Below are 18,525 nucleotides of genomic sequence, written 5' to 3'. Positions count from 1 at the left end.
TTTTTATCAGTCTTAAATGAGATAAAGAACTTTAGAAGTGCCTACAAGGGATCCCTGGGTGGCTCAGCAGTTTGGCACCTGCCTTTGCCCCAGGGCATGATCCTGGAGTCCCAGGGAGTGGGAGGGAGCCTGCTTCTCCCTCTGCCTCTCTCTCATGAATAAAAAAATGAAATCTTAAAAAAAAATGCTGTACAAATTAAGTTATTTGGATATTGTGTTATATATACCTATATGCTCAGAACTGTATTTGTAATCCTTTTATTCAACTCATTTTCTTTGAAACTAGTAAAAGATGTTATATTTTTAAGGACTTAAGATTATCTCTTTTCTCATAATCATGTGGATGAAATGCTCTAGAGAAATACCTATTTTATATGCTAGTATTTTTTTAAAAGAATAAAAGTATGTTATTGAGGGTTCTCATTTTAACTCTCCCCTCCCCCATTTTGTGCTTTCAGTGAGCTATCATTCATTTCTTTTATATTTAGGTTTATGAAGTAAGTAAAAGGACAAGCTTATTGGCAAAACTATATTTACCTTTGCCTAACAATACAGAGTTGAAAAGCAAAACTGTTTTGGAATATGTAGAGTTTAGCTCTGATGAGCTAGTCATACCTGCATATGGAGAAGTAGGAAGCAGTAAGTTTATTTAAAATGTCGCCTTCCCCACCTTCCTTCACTTTATGAATTCCATATCCTACACGACTCTGAGTCATTTATGTGATTAAAGAATGCTATGTTTGTAGTATATATTTTTTTTAAGATTTTACTTATTTATTCATGAGAGACACATAGAGAGGGGCAGAGACATAGACAGAGGAAGAGGCAGGTTCCCTGAGGAGAACCTGATGCAGGACTCTATCCCAGGACCCTGGGATCACAACCTGAGCCAACCACTGAACCACTCAGGTGCCCCTGTAGTATTAGGTTTAAAGTCTATTAAATTCTCTTTTCAGATGTTAAACTAACATTTAAAAAATATTTTATTATTTGACAGAGAAAGAGCACAATCTTGGGGGTGGCAGAGGAGAAGCAGACTCCCCATTGAGCAGAGAGCCTGATGTAGGGCTCCATCCCAGGACCGTAGGATCATGACTTGAGCCAAAGACAAACACTTAACCAACTGAGCCACGCAGGCACCCAAAGTAACATTTTTTAAACTTTGTCTTGAATCAGATCTTTGGGAAATCTAAAATTTGGAATTAGCACCTGTAATTTTCCTAAATCATCTGAGATGAGAGCAGTATGCTCTCTGGAACAAGGGCTCTGCTCCTGAGTGGAGAGATGGCTCTGCTTCTGCCTCTCCTTTAGGAAAGCCTACAGATGCTCCAGGATGTACTGATTCATCTTTGAGTATACAGAAGGGAGGTAGAGAAGAAGTGAGAGAAAAAGAGAAAAGAAGGAACAAGAAGGGATATTTCTGTTCACTTTAAAAAAAAATTAAGATTTTATGTATTCATGAGGGACACACAGAGAGAGAGGCAGAGACACAAGCAGGCTCCATGCTGGGAGCCTGATGTAGGACTTGATCCTGGGACTCCGGGATCACACCCTGAGCTGAAGGCAGCTGCTCAACTGCTGAGCCACCCAGGCATCCCTGTTGACTTGTTTTTCAAAGGATTTTACTCCTCATGCAATTAAATTCAAGTTAGGGTGTCTGTGAGAAGACTGCCATTCCTCTCCTTCTCCCCCGGATTCCTTCTCTTTCCCTTCCTCCTCCTAGGATGCTTGTGTCCATCTGGTAAAAAGGAGTTATGAATAAGTGAGCAATGAGAGAGAAGAAAATAAGTAGGGAAAAGGCTGGAAAGGACAGGAATAGAGAGGAATATAGTTTGTTGAGAGTCTAGCTGAAACAGGAAAACAGGGTTGTGAGAACACAGGAGAAAAGACTTAGGGCAAACAATTTAGGAAGCACTAGGAAGTCAGCAGAAGTTTTGAGGAGTATTGTTAAGCTCTCTAGAGATTGAGAAAGAAAATGGATAGAGGGGACGACTCAGGAATGTAGAGAAAGGGAAAGTAGTAGCTAGTTTGCCTCTAGTTCTGCAGTCAGCAGTCCTTTCCCTGTTGGAAGCCACTTCCAGAAAGAAAGGTTAAAAAAGCTTCTAGTTTTAAGAAGAGGACAATAGAGATGTTCATCCCTAGATCTTCAGATTGACTGATATTTTCCTCTCTTTTGTAGTCTGTTTGAAATGATCTCCCCTGAGGTACCTTAGATGGGAAGTGGGGGAGAGATCTAAGGTTAGAGCCTGGGGTCACCACAGAGCAGCCTGAGTTCCACAAGTAGAGTCATGGAAAAAATCTACAATGTGTCAAATTCTATGCTTTATTAAAAATTCATGTGTTGGGATCCCTGGGTGGCGCAGCGGTTTGGAGCCTGCCTTTGACCCAGGGCGCGATCCTGAAGACCTGGGATCGAATCCCACATCAGGCTCCCGGTGCATGGAGCCTGCTTCTCCCTCTGCCTGTGTCTCTGCCTCTCTCTCTCTCTGTGACTATCATAAATAAATAAAAATTTAAAAAAAAAAAAATTCATGTGTTAATGCTCTTTATAAACAGATGTGCCTTTTCTTCTTGAGGGGAATGGAACTGAGGAGCTTTGTCTTTTGACATCAGGAAAACTAAGTTACTCTCTATCATGGGCTTTAGACGAAAATGGTATTCCTCTGACACCCACGTCACAGTCCTTAAGATCTGCTTACTGCAGGTAATCAACTTTTATGCTTGAAAAATAATGCCAATCCTCAGCAAAGTATCACACAAAACCTGTGTCTGTAAAGGGAAAACTGCAGCAGTGGTAAGAGCAAGCTAGTTTATTTAGACTATTTTTATTTGGATTTATATGTAAGTGAATGTATTTCTTTAATGCTTAGGCTTATAGTTACATGGATGATGGGGGAAGTGGTTCCACAGCTCTTGCAGGCAGAGGCTAAGACTCCCAAGGATTTTATTTCTGGAATCTTTGTATCTCCCAACCATTCTGGACTATGAAAGTATCATTTATGCATTATCAATTTGCTAGAAGAAAAATCCTAGAAATCTTATTCTATGCTCTAGGACTTCTTAGGGAAATTGAGATTAATTTCTAGTTCATACCTCAAATAAGATTGCTAGAATGAAGTACAATAAAAATCTATAAAAATTATATACTGATTTATATACTGTGTTGTGTTTAAAGAAAACAGTTAATATAAAGGACCAAGTAGATTCCATAATTAAAAATTAAGGAATGATGATAACAAAAAGATGGCCTTCTCCTCCCAATCTAAACACATATTAAAGAAAACATTGTTATACCCAACTATATGACATTATGGAAAAGTCAGAACTATGGAGACAGTAAAATATCAGCGGTTCCAGGCAGGAGGAGACAGGGATGGATAGGCAGGATTTTTAGGGCAGTGAAACTACTATTTGTATGATACTATAATTGTAGATAAATGTCATTACATATTTGTCAAAACCCATAGAATGTCAACACCAAGAGTAAACCGTTAAGATAAACTGTGGACTTTGAGTAATAATGCTATGTCAGCCATTTACTATATAACAAATGCAATTCTTTTATTGCAATGAATGTAATAAATTATAACTCTGGTATGGGATATTAATGGTAAAGGAGACTGCATGTTTGGGGAAATAGGGAACATATGGAAACTATGTGCTTTCTGATTGTTCTTGGTCTGAACTTAAAACTGTTCTAAAAATTTCAATTTTTAAAATAAAATAATTTTTAAAATTTAAAGCATTGCTATAAATAACTTGGATTAGACAGGAAATCAAAACTGAGAGACTATTTTAAAATAACAGTGAGAGAACACTATAAATAAAGCCAATGGCATTTGGCCAGAGTCATAGTAAGAGTTCATAAATGCTTTTCTTGGCAATAGTTTTAGAGAAAAAAAAACAAACAATTGTCAGTAGTACTCAGCAATTGATGGTGAGGAAGCTGAGGTCACAGATGTAGATTACTTACCAAGAAGTTTTAAAAAGAGGCTGAGGGGATCCCTGGGTGGCGCAGCGGTTTGGCGCCTGCCTTTGGCCCAGGGCACGATCCTGGAGACCCGGGATCGAACCCCACGTCGGGATCCCGGTGCATGGAGCCTGCTTCTCCCTCTGCCTATGTCTCTGCCTCTCTCTCTCTCTCTCTCTGTGACTATCATAAAGAAATAAAAATTAAAAAAAAAAAATAAAAAATAAAAATAAAAAGAGGCTGAAAATAAGAGAGACAACAGAATCATAGTATAGGTTTCTTGAAAATTAGGGCAATTTTTATCTTCTTATAATAAGTGATGAAATCCATAGAAAAAAGAGCCAGAATGTATTAGAGAGAGTATGAGATCCTTTAGAGTCCAGAAGATTTTGAATCAGAATGCAGGAGATAGCTTGGCTGTAGAGAAGAGGAAATATCTTTTCAAATCAGAGAAGGAAACAAATCACTGTGTAGACAGGAACATAATTTTGATGATGTCCTTGTTTTGCTAAGTATGCAAGATAATCTTAGAGACCTGAATAAGGGCATTTTAAAGAAAAATAGACAATAAAGGTAATCCATTTTGGAGCTAGTGAATAAGCTCTTAAGACTCTGAACCATTATTTGCTTGTATTTCTTTGTTTTTCCCTAGCATCATCCCTACTGTGACTCTTTCCAATCTTTGCCTCCTCATACTATTTTCTGCTTTCTTTTTGGAGTCAAATGTTTGTCCTCTTTACTCTAAAGCTAACATTTAGACAGGTAATTTGGAACTTTCTTTGTCTCCTTTAGGACCTTGATGACATATTTATATCCTTTTCTTTCATTATGTTTAACTCTTCCATTTCCTTAAGCTGTTAGTCTTTTGTATTAAAGAAGCCTTCTTTGTTTTAAAACAAAGAAAAACCCAAGCATTTGATTAAACTCTGAAAACCTGTCTTGGCCATTTTTCGTGTCCAAGTTGTCATTTGTGTGCTGATCTGTGTACAAGACCTCCACTTTTTATTCCGCATTCCCTCCCTGATTCAACCCATTTATTCCTGAAGAGTACCAGTGACCTTTGAGCCATATTCATGGCCTACCCTTATCATTTTCTTCTTGAAGTCTTTTCTCCTGTGGCTTCTGTGATGCTGCAGTTAGCAGTTCCAGTTACTTGGGAACTCAGGTTCACAAAAGATTGAAAGCAGTTCTGTGAAAGATTGGGACAAATGACAAATTTTAAGAGGCAGTGAATTCTAAGAGAAGGCTTCAAAGTCCAGAAAAGTCCATTTACCCTTAAGAAGCTTACTGTCTTTTTAAAAAAATTTAAATTCATTTAATTAACATATAATGTATTATTAGTTTCAAAGGTAGAAGTCAGTGATTCATCAGTCTTATATAACACCCAGTGCTCATTACATCATCTGCCCTTCTTAATGTCCATTACCCAATTACCCTATCCCCTACCCCCCTTCCCTCCAGCAACCTTCCGTTTGTTTCCTATGATTAAGAGTCTCTTATGGTTTGTCTCCCTCTCTGATTTCATCTTGTTTTATCTTTTCCTCTCTTCCGCTATGGTCCTCTGTTTTGTTTCCTAAATTCCACATATGAGTAAAATCATGGTAATTGTCTTTCTCTGATTGACTTATTTCGCTTAGCATAATAACCTCTAGTTCCATCCATGTCATTGCAAATGGCAAGATTTCTTTTTTGATGGCTGAGTAGTATTCCATTGTGTGGGTGTGTGTGTATAACAAAACATATGTGTGTGTGTATATATATATATATATATATATAAAAGAAAAAAATATATATATACACACACACCTATCTCACATCTTCTTTATCCATTCATCTGTCAGTGGACATCTAGGCTCTTTCCATAGTTTGACTATTGTGGACATTGAAGCTTAGTGTCTCTTAAGGGAGAGAGTAGACATTTATCAAAAAGCTAGGATACAAATTAGAATGTGAGAAGAACCAAGAGAGATATCACACCTAAATCTTCTGTTTTACCCTTAAATGCAGGGGATAGATAGGTTTTATCTTTAACTACCTGGAATGAGTAGGTTTTACCCTGTGTAACAGATGAATAACCACATTTTATATGCAAATTCACAAAATATTTTCCTCTATGTTAGTGTGTTAAGGAATGTAGATGCAAGAGGGGTTCCTGGAATTCCATGGTTCATTAATGCACAGAAGCTTTTTGAATGGGCAAATGAAGTAAAAATTGATCCAAATAATCCAGAATATTCTGATTTAATGGAATTTATTATGGTAAGTTGTAGCAAATATCAATAATGTAAATATATTCTATTTCCTAAGCTCTAACCTCCTATACTTGATAGTTTGCTGTGTATGTTTCTAGGCATCAGGAGGCAGGTAAAGATAAATCTAAGGACAGATATGATTTTCAACCAGTTTTACGGTATTGTAAAGGCTAGAAATTCAGCAACTGAAATAATTGCTACTTGAGGCCTGATGGTTGGTAGTCTGCCATTAATTAGTATTCTGCAGTACATCCTATAGGCTAACCTTCAGGCCAGCATCTCTTGTTACAACTACTGAGTACCCATGGTATTATATATGCTAGGGATATACAGATGATTTATAGGCACATTCCTTCCCTCAAAGACTCAATGATCTGTTCACTTCTCCTATTCTTCCTTACAACGAACAGAACTCTTCTGTGTGCCTCAAACATGCATTCTTCGTACCTTTATTCATGTCATTCCCTCTGTCTTGAAGGATACCTAGGTGGCTATCTTATCTACCATACATGTCTGATAAGAGTTTCCCTGATAACCTCAGTGACACATGGGACTTTCTTTCCTTTCCCTCCTGTTAACTTGTTTTTCTTTTTATAACTTTTTATACCATTCCTCCTTTTATTGTAGCTATTCATTCTGTGTTTTATCTTTCCTTCTAGAACTACAGTGAATAAATCCTTGGTAGATAGCACTCGCCCTTGCATGTACCATGCACATCTTTGCATTTATTCAATAAAGCAATGCAAAAATTATCGCAATTAGTTGGAATCAGAGCTTCCCAACTAATGTGCTTCCCAACTAATGTGCTTCCCAACTAATGTGCTTTCTGTACACGTGTACAGAAATAATGATCCTCTCTCCACACTTATGACAAACAGATATGAATAATCTTTTAACCCAGTTGCAATACAAGTATTTTTATTTTTCTTTTAAGTCATGACCATGAAAGGTTAGGAAGCCATGTAGGCTAGATTCTGTTTTTTCTTTCTTTTTTTTTTTTATTCAGATTCTAGCTCTGTATAGATTCATTGCTCCATTTCCTACATATATGACAAATCTAACATTTCACATTTGAGGGGAAAAAGTGTTTTGAAATAATTCTCGAATTTTAAAAAGTTAATATTTTAATACTTCTGTGACTTATATTTTATAGTACATGAAACATAAAGGACAGGATATTCCAAAATATTTTCGTCTTGAACAGTTGCAAGATGAATTTAACTTTGTTTCTGAAGAAGAAATGAAAAAGAGTAAACGTTTCCAGCTATTGCAACTTAGAAATGCAGGTCAATTAGATGTTTTCCTTCTGCAGCAAATACCCCTTCATGACAAAGAGATTCCAGACTTAGTCTTCCAGGTACATGCTTTCTATTTGAATATTGCTTATTGTATGATAAATTCATATTTTTGATGCTTTTAGAAAAACAGTTTTATTTATTTATTCATGAGAGACACAGAGAGAGAGGCAGAGACATAGGCAGAGGGAGAAGCAGGCTTCCTGCAGGAAGCCTAATGTGGGACTTGATCCCAGGCAGATGCTCAACCACTGAGCCACTCAGGTGCTCAATATTTTTGCTGTTTTGAATCTAAACTTATTCCTTTTTTAACTTATAAGTTTATATAAAAAACCCATTTTAAAAACTATTATAAAAATAGGTTATAATAGGCTTATTAATTTCACTTGTTATTATCAATAAGAAAAAAAATGGATAAACTCTATAATATTTGTTTTCATTTTATCCTGGACTGAAAGTAAATTGCAATAAGCCACTTAACATTAAATAAGTAAAAGTTGTTTTAAAAAATAGTGTGTATTTTTGTTGTTGTCAAGCCATCCCTTAGCTTGTATACCCTAATTTAGAGGATACACAAACAATACACTATATAGGACTCATTATATTTAAAACTCAAGTTGCAGGGAGAGGACACTCATGTTCTGAACTGTCTGAAGGCTCTTTTGGCGTGTCTCAGAGGTGAAAGGGGAAATGCAAATTAATGATTTTTCAATGACAAAGTCCTAGCACCACCAGTTAGCACAGTTGTTTGACTGTTCTAGTCCCACAAAGATAGGATTTGCAGATAATTTTTTACTTTCACAAACATGACTGAGTGCAGATATATGTAATCACAAACTGACCAGTTGGTATTTGGCTGTGGAAAGCACTTCCCAACTTTAAATTATGGTCAATCTCCTGTTTTGAGACCTTAGGAGCTTCAGTTAGTAAACTAGAGTAGAAAGGCCTGAAAATAGCTTGGAATAGCTAGAAAGTTATTCATTTTCCTTCTGCTGCTTTTCTCAATGACTGAATTCAGTTCTACAGTCCCATAAAGTGACAGGCAAAGCAGAAGGCTCAGCATAATCATGAATATAACACCATAAAAGAGGAACAGTTTCTGCTCTTGAAATCAGGGGCATTCCTTATCTTATTCAAATTATTCAGAGAGCAAAAAAGGAGGGAAAGTAATCCTATTCATTTTTGAGTCTGATATAACTTTCATAGCAAAATTGGGCAAGGAGAGCAAGAAATGGTCATTTTGGATCATTTTACTTATGAGCATAGTTGTAAATTTTCTAAAAAAAATTTCAACAAATTAAAAAGCCATATATTGTGAATAAATATATAATTACACTTTATAATCTGAGTTTGTTTTCACATAGCAAAGCTAATTTAATTAGAGAATCTGTTAATATAACTTACCATATTAACAGAATTAAGGAAGGAAAAATATGCTCCTCTTAATAAATGCCCATTAGGCATTGAATAAAATCGGTGCTCATTCATGATGAAAGCTCTTAGTATACTAGAATTAGAAGAGAATTTCTTCTTTGTTTAAAGTTTATATTTTAATTCCAGTTAGTTAACATATAGTGTTATATTAGTTTCAGATGTCCAATATAGTGATTCAACAGTTGCATACATCACACTGTGCTCATCACAAGTGCACTGTTATCTCTATCACCTATTTCATCTGTTCTCCCCACCCCTCTCTGGTACCATCAGTTTGCTCTCTATAGTTAAGAGTCTGTTTCTTGGTTTGTCTCTCTCTCTCTCTTCCCCCCACCCTTTGCTTCTTTGTTTTGTTTCTTAAATTCCACATATGAGTGAAATCATATGGTATTTGTCTTTCTCTGCGTTATTTCACTTAGTATTATACTCTTTAGCTCCATCCATGTTGTTGAAATTGGCAAGATTTCATTCTTTTTATGGCTGAATAATATTTCATTGTATATATATTACCCCATCTTTATCCATTCATCTATCGATGGATACTTGGGCTGCTTCCATATCATGGCTATTGTAAATAATGTTGCTATAAACATAGGGGTGCATGTAACCCTTTGATTAGTGTTTTTGTATTCTTTGGGTAAATTCCCAGTAGTGCAATTGCTGGATCATAAGGTAGTTCTATTTTTAACTTTTTGAGGAAACTCCATACTGTTTTTCAGAGTGGCTGCACCAGTTACAGTCCCACCAACAGTACAAGAGGGTTCCTTTTTCTCTATATCCTACACCTGTTGTTTCTTTTGTTTTTGATTTTAGCCATTCTGACAGGTGTGAGGTGATATCTTGTAGTTTTGATTTGCATTTCCCTGATGATAAGTGATGATGAACATCTTTTCATGTGTCTGTTTGCTTCTATATGTCTTTTTTGGAGAAATGTCTTCTCATGTCTTCTGCCCATTTTTTAATTGGACTTTTTTTGGGGGGGGATGTTGAGAATTATAAGTTCTTTATATATTTTGGACACTAACCCTTCACTGGATATGTTATTTACACATATCTCCTGCCATTCCTTTGGTTGCCTTTTAGTTTTATTGATTGTTTCCTTAGAAGAGAACTTCTTTAAACTGATTGAGAATGTTACAACATTTTGGGTTTTTCTCCTGATGTGAACCACATTGAAAGAAGTGCTTCTTCTAAATTGTGGAATTGAGTGTGAGGAGACACAAGAAGGCAACATCTACATGCCTACTGAATGATTACATTAAATTTCAGATGTAATTAGCCAGTAATATAGAAACATGAAGAAAGCAGAGCAGAACAAAGGATAAGACAGCTACGACAAATTTTGACGCTGGTTTTTCCTGGGCTTTGGTACCCTAATGGGGAGTAAGCTTCTTGTGACTTGTCCTCACAGAGTTGGGTTTTGCCAGAGTTAGCAAAACAAAATGAAAACAAAAACAAACAAACAAAAAAACCCTGTGTACAATAGGCAAGGTTTACAGATTAAGCAGATGTGTCAAAGGACATAGTTCACCCCTTAATGACAGGGGATTAGGAGTACCAAACCCTGAGCAATCGAAAATCTACGTATAACTTTTGACCTCTCCAAAACTGAAATAATAATGGGCTATTGTTGATAAGCTACCCGATAACAGAAAGCGTTGACACATTTTTTTAATGTTACACATATTATACACTGTATTCTTACAATAAAGTAAGCTAGAGAAAAGAAAATGCTATTAAGAAAATCATAAGGAAGAAAAAATACATTTTCAGTATCATACTGCAAAAAGTCTTCATCCGAGTGTACCTGCACAATTTAAATCCATGTTTTCAGAGGTCAACTATAATTACTTAAGAGGATGGATATATGGATTTTAACATTCTTGCTAATTTTCTATAGTTTTGAAAAAGTTGAGGAAAAATTAAAGACAAAAAATAAATAGCATTCTGTACACCAGTAAAAACCCACTAATTGTAACTTAATGAAGATACCCCTTGCAATGGCAATGAAAACTCTAAGATATATAGAAATATATTTAACAAAAATATATGTAAGAACTTGAGAAAATTACAAAACATTTTGAATGATGTAAAAAAAATTCTGAGTAAATGTTCACTGATAGGAAGTTGCAAGGTGCCAGCATTGTAGGATGCCAGTTCCCCCAGATTATTTCATACACATAGTAATGCAATTCCAAACCAGTGAAATAGAACAGAGGGGCTCAAAACAGACTTATACATGTGTAAAGACTTTTTATTTGATAGGTATCATCACAAATCAGTTGGAAAAGAATGAACTATTTGTTTAGTGGTTCTGGTCATCTGTCTAGAAAGAAAATTAAGATTCAGACCTCACAAAAGGAATAAATACCATGTGTAATGAGGACTACATGTGAATTATATTAATTATACTGGAATTAAAATAAAAAAATTAATAAAAGCAAAACTTTGTAAAAAGCAAAACTTTAAATGGATATCTTAATCTTGGGGTAAGAAAGTATTTCCTAAAACACAAAAAGTATAAAGAAAAAGGGGGCAGCCTGGGTGGTTCAGTGGTTTAGCACCGCCTTCAGCCCAGGGTGTGATCCTGGAGACCCGGGATTGAGTCCCACATCACGCTCCAGGCATGGAGCCTGCTTCTCCCACTGCCTGTGTCTCTGCTTCTCTCTCTCTCTGTGTCTCTCATGGATAAATAAATTAAAAACATTTTTAAAAAAGAGAATATTTCAGTCATTTTCACATTTTTTTCATAATTTCTCAATCGCAAAATTCTTTTTCTCAACATTACTCTAATTTAAAAGATGAATGGACCTCATCCTAGAAGCAAATAAAATATAGTCAAAAGCTGTTCTTACCAACACTCAGTGGGAAACTCTGAAAGAAATATTTTCTTCTCTGTGATCCCGGAGTCCCAGGATTGAGTCCCAGATCGGGCTTCCTGCGTAAGCCTGCATCTCTTTCTGCCAATGTCTCTGCCTCATTCTCTGTGTCTCACATGAATAAATAAATAAAATCCTTAAAAAAAAAAAAAAAGAAAGAAATATTTTCTTCTCTTGTGCCAGAGTGTTGCCAGTGTCTCCTACACATGAACTAAAGTGAATATTCATTATTTAATATTTTATTGCAATGTATCATAGCTGAACTCTGTTACATTGAAGAGGTAAAACTAAATTCTCTGTTTAGGAATATGAAAGTCAGATAGAGAAGGATATCTCCATTTCAGATGTCAATTCTATTACTACACAAAGAATTAATTCTGCCAATTTTCTGAAAAAGGTAATGATAACAAAATAACATCATCAGTATGTTTGCATCTACTTTTGTGAAATCTTCCTAATTTCCCTTTCCATTCATTACTTACAAAAATCGAGAGTAAAAAATGTGAAACCAGTAGCATTGTAAATTCTTAATCTTCAAATATAAACTATTATTTCCCTAAATTAAATTTACTTTTTTGTAGATGAGAAGATTGATAATGAAAAGAATTGTTAAAGTTAGCAAATTTAACTTATCAGATGTTGTGGCTGATTATGAAGAAATTGTATCTGCAAGGTATATATTATTTAAATATGAAATATAAAGCTTTAAACTAGTGCCTTCAAAGTTCTTTGTTTTGATTTTAAGTTACATGTCAGAGGATGCATTTACAAGGCATAAAGTGAAATATAGTGTTTAAAATATATTGGGTTATTTTAAAATTGCATTTTGGACATACCTATATGATATGTATTTTCAATTACATAGTTTGTAATGCTCTCCTTATTGATAGTTTTTAGGGCAAGAAAGAAAAAGAAAAGAAATACCTTTGTCCCAAATTAGTTTTGCCCCAAGATTTTCCTGTCCTGGAACTGCTATTAGAAAAATGGTGGAGGCGGGGCAGATGGCGGAAGAGTAGGGTCCCCAAGTCACCTGTCCCCACCAACTTACCTAGATAACTTTCAAATCATCCTGAAAACCTATGAAATTCAGCCTGAGATTTAAAGAGAGAACAGCTGGAATGCTACAGTGAGAAGAGTTCAAGCTTCTATCAAGTACAACTTGTTTTTGGCTACTCTGCACTGAGCAAAATGACTAGGAGGAAAAACTCACCACAAAAGAAATAATAGAAACAGTCCTCTCTCCCACAGAATTACAAAATTTGGATTACAATTCAATGTCAGAAAGCCAATTCAGAAGCGCAATTATAAAGCTACTGATGGCTCTGGAAAAAAGCATAAAGGATTCAAGAGACTTCATGACTGCAGAATTTAGATCTAATCAGGCCGAAATTAAAAATCAATTAAATGAGATGCAATCGAAACTGGAGGTCCTAAAGATGAGGGTTAGTGAGGCAGAAGAACCAGTGAGTGACATAGAAGACAAGTTGATGGCAAGGAAGGAAGCTGAGGAAAAAAGAGAAAAACAATTAAAAGACCATGAGGATAGGTTAAGGGAAATAAATGACAGCCTCAGAAGGAAAAATCTACATTTAATTGGGGTTCCAGAGGGCACCGAAAGGGACAGAGGACCAGAAAGCATATTTGAACAAATCATAGCTGAGAACTTCCCTAACTTGGGGAGGGAAACAGGCATTCAGATCCAGGAGATAGAGAGATTCCCCCCTAAAATCAATAAAAACCGTTCAACACAGTTTAATAGTGAAACTTTCAAATTCCAAAGATAAAGAGAAGATCCTTAAAGCAGCAAGAGACAAGAGATCCCTAACTTATATGGGGAGAAATATTAGATTAACAGCTTATCTCTCCACAGAGACCTGGCAGGCCAGAAAGGTCCAGGATATATTCAGGGTCCTACATGAGAAGAACATGCAGCCAAGATTACATACTCTATCCAGCAAGGCTGTCATTCAGAATAGAAGGAGAGATAAAGAGCTTCCAAGATAAGCAGAAACTGAAAACATATGTGACCACAAAACCAGCTCTGCAAGAAATATTAAGGGGTACTCTGTAAAAGAAAGAGGAAGCGCAAAGAAATAAGCCACTAAAATGATGACTGAATAGGTATTATGATGACACTAAATTCATATCTTTCAATAGTAACACTGAACGTGAATGGGCTTAATGATGCCATCAAAAGACGCAGGGTTTCAGACTGGATAGAAAAGCAAGACCCATCTATTTACTGTCTACAAGAGGCTCATTTTAGACGTAAGGACACCTACAGCCTGAAAATAAAAGGTTGGAGAACCATTTACCATTCAAATGGTCCTCAAAAGAAAGCAGGGGTACCCATCCTCATATCACATAAATTAAAGTATATCCCAAAGACTGTAGTAAGAGATGAAGAGGGACACTATATCATACTTAAAGGATCTATCCAACAAGAGGACCTAACAATCATGAATATTTATGCCCCAAATATGGGAGCTGCCAAGTATATCAATCAGTTAATAACCAAAGTTAAGACATACTTAGATAATAATACACTTATACTTGGTGACCTGAACACAGCACTTTCTACAATCGACAGATCTTCTAAGCACAACATCTCCAAAGAAACAAGAGCTTTAAATGATACACTGGACCAGATGGATTTCACAGATATTTCCTGAACTTTCCATCCAAACGCAGCTGAATACACATTCTTCTCAAGTGCACGTGGAACTTTCTCCAGAATAGACCACATACTGCATCACAAAACAGGTCTTAACTGATACCAAAAGATTGGGATTGTCCCCTGCATATTTTCATACCATAATGCTTTGAAACTTGAACTCAAAAAAAAAAAAAAAAAAAAGAAACTTGAACTCAATCACAAGAAGAAATTTGGAAGAAATTCAAACACGTGGAGGTTAAAGACCATCCTGCTAAAAGATGAAAGGGTCAACCATGAAATTAGAGAATTAAAAAGATTCATGGAAACTAGTGAGAATGAAGATACAACCGTTCAAAATCTTTGGGATACAGCAACAGCAGTCCTAAGGGAAATACATCGCAATACAAGCATCCATCCAAAAACTGGAAAGAACTGAAATACAAAAGCTAACCTTGGACCTAAAGAAACTGGAGAAAAAATAGCAAATAGATCGTACACCCAGCAGAAGAAGAGAATAAAGATTCAAGCAGAACTCAATGAAATAGAGACCAGAAGAACTGTGGAACACATCAACAAAACCAAGAGTTAGGTCTTTGAAAGAATTAGTAAGATAGATAAACCATTAGCCAGCCTTATTAAAAACAAAAGAGACAAGACTCAAATTAATAAAATCATGAATGAGAAAGGAGAGATCAACACAATAAATACCAAGGAGACAATTTTAAAAACTTATTATGAGCACTTATAAGCTAATAAATTAGGCAATCTAGAAGAAATGGACGCATTTCTGGAAAACCACAAACTACCAAAACTGGAACAGGAAAAAATAGAAAACCCCAACAACCCAATAACCACGGAGGAAATTGAAGCAGTCATCAAAAACCTCCCATGACACAAAAGTCCAGGGCCAGATGGCTTCCCAGGGGAATTCTATCAAACGTTTAAAGAAGAAACAAAAAAAATAAAAAATAAAGAAGAAACAATACCTATTCTACTAAAGCTGATCCAAAAGATAGAAAGGGATGGAGTTCTTCCAAACTCGTTCTATGAGGCCAGCATCACCTTAATTCCAAAACCAGACAAAGATCCCACCAAAAAGGAGAATTATAGACCAATATCCCTGATGAACACAGATGCAAAAATTCTCAACAAGATACTAGCCAATCGGATCCAACAATACATTAAGAAGATTATTCATATGACCAAGTGGGATTTATCCCCAGGATGCAAGGCTGGTTCAACATTCGTAAAGCAATCAATGTGATTGATCATATCAGTAAGAGAAAAAACAAGAACCATATGATCCCCCCAGTAGATGCAGAGAAAGCATTTGACAAAATACAGCATCCATTCCTGATCAAAACTCTTCAGAGTGTAGGGATAGAGGGAACATTCCTCACCATCTTAAAAGCCATCTATGAAAAGCCCACAGCAAATATTCTCAATGGGGAAACACTGGGAACCTTTTCCCTAAGATCAGGAACAAGAAAAAGATGTCCACTCTCACCACTGTTACTCAACATAGTACTAGAAATCCTAGCTTCAGCAATCAGGCAACAAAAAGAAATAAAAGGCATTCAAATTGACAAAGAAGAAGTCAAACTCTCCCTCTTTACAGACGACATGATACTGTACTTAGAAAACCCAAAAGTCTCCACCCCAAGATTGCCAAACTCATATAGCAATTCGGCAGTGTGGCAGGATACAAAATCAATGTCTGGAAGTCAGTGGCATTTCTATACGCTAACAATGAGACTGAAGAAAGAGAAATTAAGGAGTCAATCCCATTTACAATTGCACCCAAAAGCATAAGATACCTAGGAATAAACCTAACCAAAGAGGTAAACTACAGAACACTTCTGAAAGAAATTGAGGAAGACACAAAGAGATGGAAAAAATATTCCATGCTCATGGATTGGAAGAATTAATATTGTGAAAATGTCAATGCTACCCAGGGCAATTTACACATTTAATGCAATCACTATCAAAATGCCACGAACTTTCTTCAGAGAGTTGGAACAAATCATCTTATTTGTGTGGAGAGCAGCCCAGGTGGCTCAGCGGTTTAGCGCCACCTTCAGCCCAGGTCCTGATCCTGGAGACCTGGGATCCAGTCTCACATCTGACTCCTTGCATGGAGTCTGCTTCTCCCTCTGCCTGTGTCTCTGCCCCACCCCCCCAATCTCTGTGTCTCATGAATAAATAAGTAAAACCTTAAAAAAAAAAAAAAAGAAGATTTGTGTGGAAATAGAAAAGACCCCAAATAGCCAGGGGAATATTAAATAAGAAAACCATAGTTGGTGGCATCACAATGCCAGATTTCAGGTTGTACTACAAAGCTGTGGTCATCAAGACAGTGTGGACTGGCACAAAAACAGACACATAGATCAATGGAACAGAATAGAGAATCCAGTAGTGGACCCTCAACTTTATGGTCAACTAATATTCGACAAAGCAGGAAAGACTATCCACTGGAAAAAAGACAGTCTCTTCAATAAATGGTGCTGGGAAAATTGGACATCCACATGCAGAAGAATGAAAATAGACCATTCTCTTACACCAGACACAAAGATAATCTCAAAATGGATGAAAGATCTAAACGTGAGACAAGGTTCCATCAAAATCCTAGAGGCGAACACAGGCAACACCCTTTTTGAACTTGGCCACAGCAACTTCTTGCAAGATACATCCATGAAGGCAAGAGAAACTAAAGCAAAAATGAATTATTGGGACTTCATCAAGATAAAAAGCTTCTGCACAGCAAGAGAAACAGTCAACAAAACTAAAGGACAACCTATAGAATGGGAGAAGATATTTGCAAATTACCCATCAGATAAAGGGCTAGTATCCAAGATCTATCAGGAACTTATTAAACTCAACAGTAAAGAAACAAACAATCCAGTCATGAAATGGGCAAAAGACATGAACAGAAATGTCACAGAGGAATACATAGACATGGCCAACATGCACATGAGAAAATGCTCCTCATCACTGGCCACCAGGGATATACAAATCAAAACCACAATGAGATACCACCTCACACCAGTGAGAATGGGGAAAATTAACAAGACAGGAAACAACAAATGTGGAGAGGATGTGGAGATAGGGGAAGCCTTTTGCACTGTTGGTGGGAATGTGAACTGGTACACCCACTCTGGAAAACTGTGTGGGTGTTCCTCAAAGAGTTAAAGATAGACCTGCGCTATGACCCAGCAATTGCTCTGCTGGGTGTTTACCCCAAAGATACAGATGCAGTGAAACACTGGGACACCTCACCCCAAGGTTTATAGCAGCATGTCCAGAATAGCCAAAGTGTGGAAGGAGCCTCAGTGTACATCGAAAGATGAATGGATAAAGAAGATGTGGTCTATGCATACAATAGAATATTACTCAGCCATTAGAAATGACAAATACCCACCATTTGCTTCAACCTGGAGGGACCTGGAGGGTATTATGCTGAGTGAAATAAGTAAATTGGAGAAGGACAAACATTATATGGTCTTATTCGTTTGGGGAATATCAAAATTAGTGAAAGGGAATAAAGGGAAAGGAGAGAAAATGAGTGGAAATATCAGTGAAGGTGACAAAACATGAGAGACCTAACTCTGGGAAATGGACAAGGAGTAGTGGAAGAGGAGGTGGGCGGGGGTTGGGGTGTTTGGTGATGGGCAGTATGGGGGGCACTTGGTGGGATGAGCACTTGGTATGTATGTTGGCAAATTGAACTCCAATAAAAAAATTTTTTTAAGAAAAATTGCTGGCAGCACCACATACTAAGCCTATATATAATCTGCCCCTTTCAAAACTGACTCCTCGGCCAAATGTGAGTATGATCCACAGACAGCAGTTGGGGGAATCTTTTGGCTCAACTCAATTCTCATATTGTCCTACCTCTGAATCTTAGGGGTAAGACCAGGAGTAGGGATGCCTTGTTTCTGGAAATCCTCCCTGGGGCCACTTGCAGATTCCTAGTGTTACCAAAAAACAGTTTTAATTGGTTAAGATGCTGAAACCTATTGTATTTTATTTTCAGTTTTTG

At 36.6% G+C, this 18,525-nt stretch overlaps 1 protein-coding gene across 50 annotated transcripts in view; it reads left to right on the top strand.

Moving 5' to 3' along the window:
• The window catches only part of CC2D2B (coiled-coil and C2 domain containing 2B), a 110,433-nt gene that overhangs the window by 42,502 nt on the left and 49,406 nt on the right, over nucleotides 1-18,525 (top strand). For 38 of the 50 annotated variants that reach the window (XR_013368164.1, XR_013368165.1, XR_013368168.1 and 35 more), the window contains 6 exons: nucleotides 489-639; nucleotides 2,557-2,704; nucleotides 6,091-6,229; nucleotides 7,376-7,579; nucleotides 12,135-12,227; nucleotides 12,412-12,503. The exons of 3 other annotated variants lie outside the window; for them this stretch is intronic. Coding sequence is in view for 40 of the 47 variants with exons in the window: in XM_077878195.1 (XP_077734321.1) it covers nucleotides 489-639; nucleotides 2,557-2,704; nucleotides 6,091-6,229; nucleotides 7,376-7,579; nucleotides 12,135-12,227; nucleotides 12,412-12,503 (827 nt within the window). In the remaining 7 variants the exon portion in view is untranslated. Of the gene's footprint in view, nucleotides 1-488; nucleotides 640-2,556; nucleotides 2,705-6,090; nucleotides 6,230-7,375; nucleotides 7,580-12,134; nucleotides 12,228-12,411; nucleotides 12,504-18,525 lie in introns of those variants that run through there. 9 more of the 50 variants (XM_077878238.1, XM_077878239.1, XM_077878215.1 and 6 more) reach the window with 7 other exon arrangements.

This window comes from Canis aureus, chromosome 29 (assembly GCF_053574225.1).
Source record: "Canis aureus isolate CA01 chromosome 29, VMU_Caureus_v.1.0, whole genome shotgun sequence".
NCBI lineage: Eukaryota > Metazoa > Chordata > Mammalia > Carnivora > Canidae > Canis > Canis aureus.
This window is presented reverse-complemented; position numbering and strand designations above follow the sequence as displayed.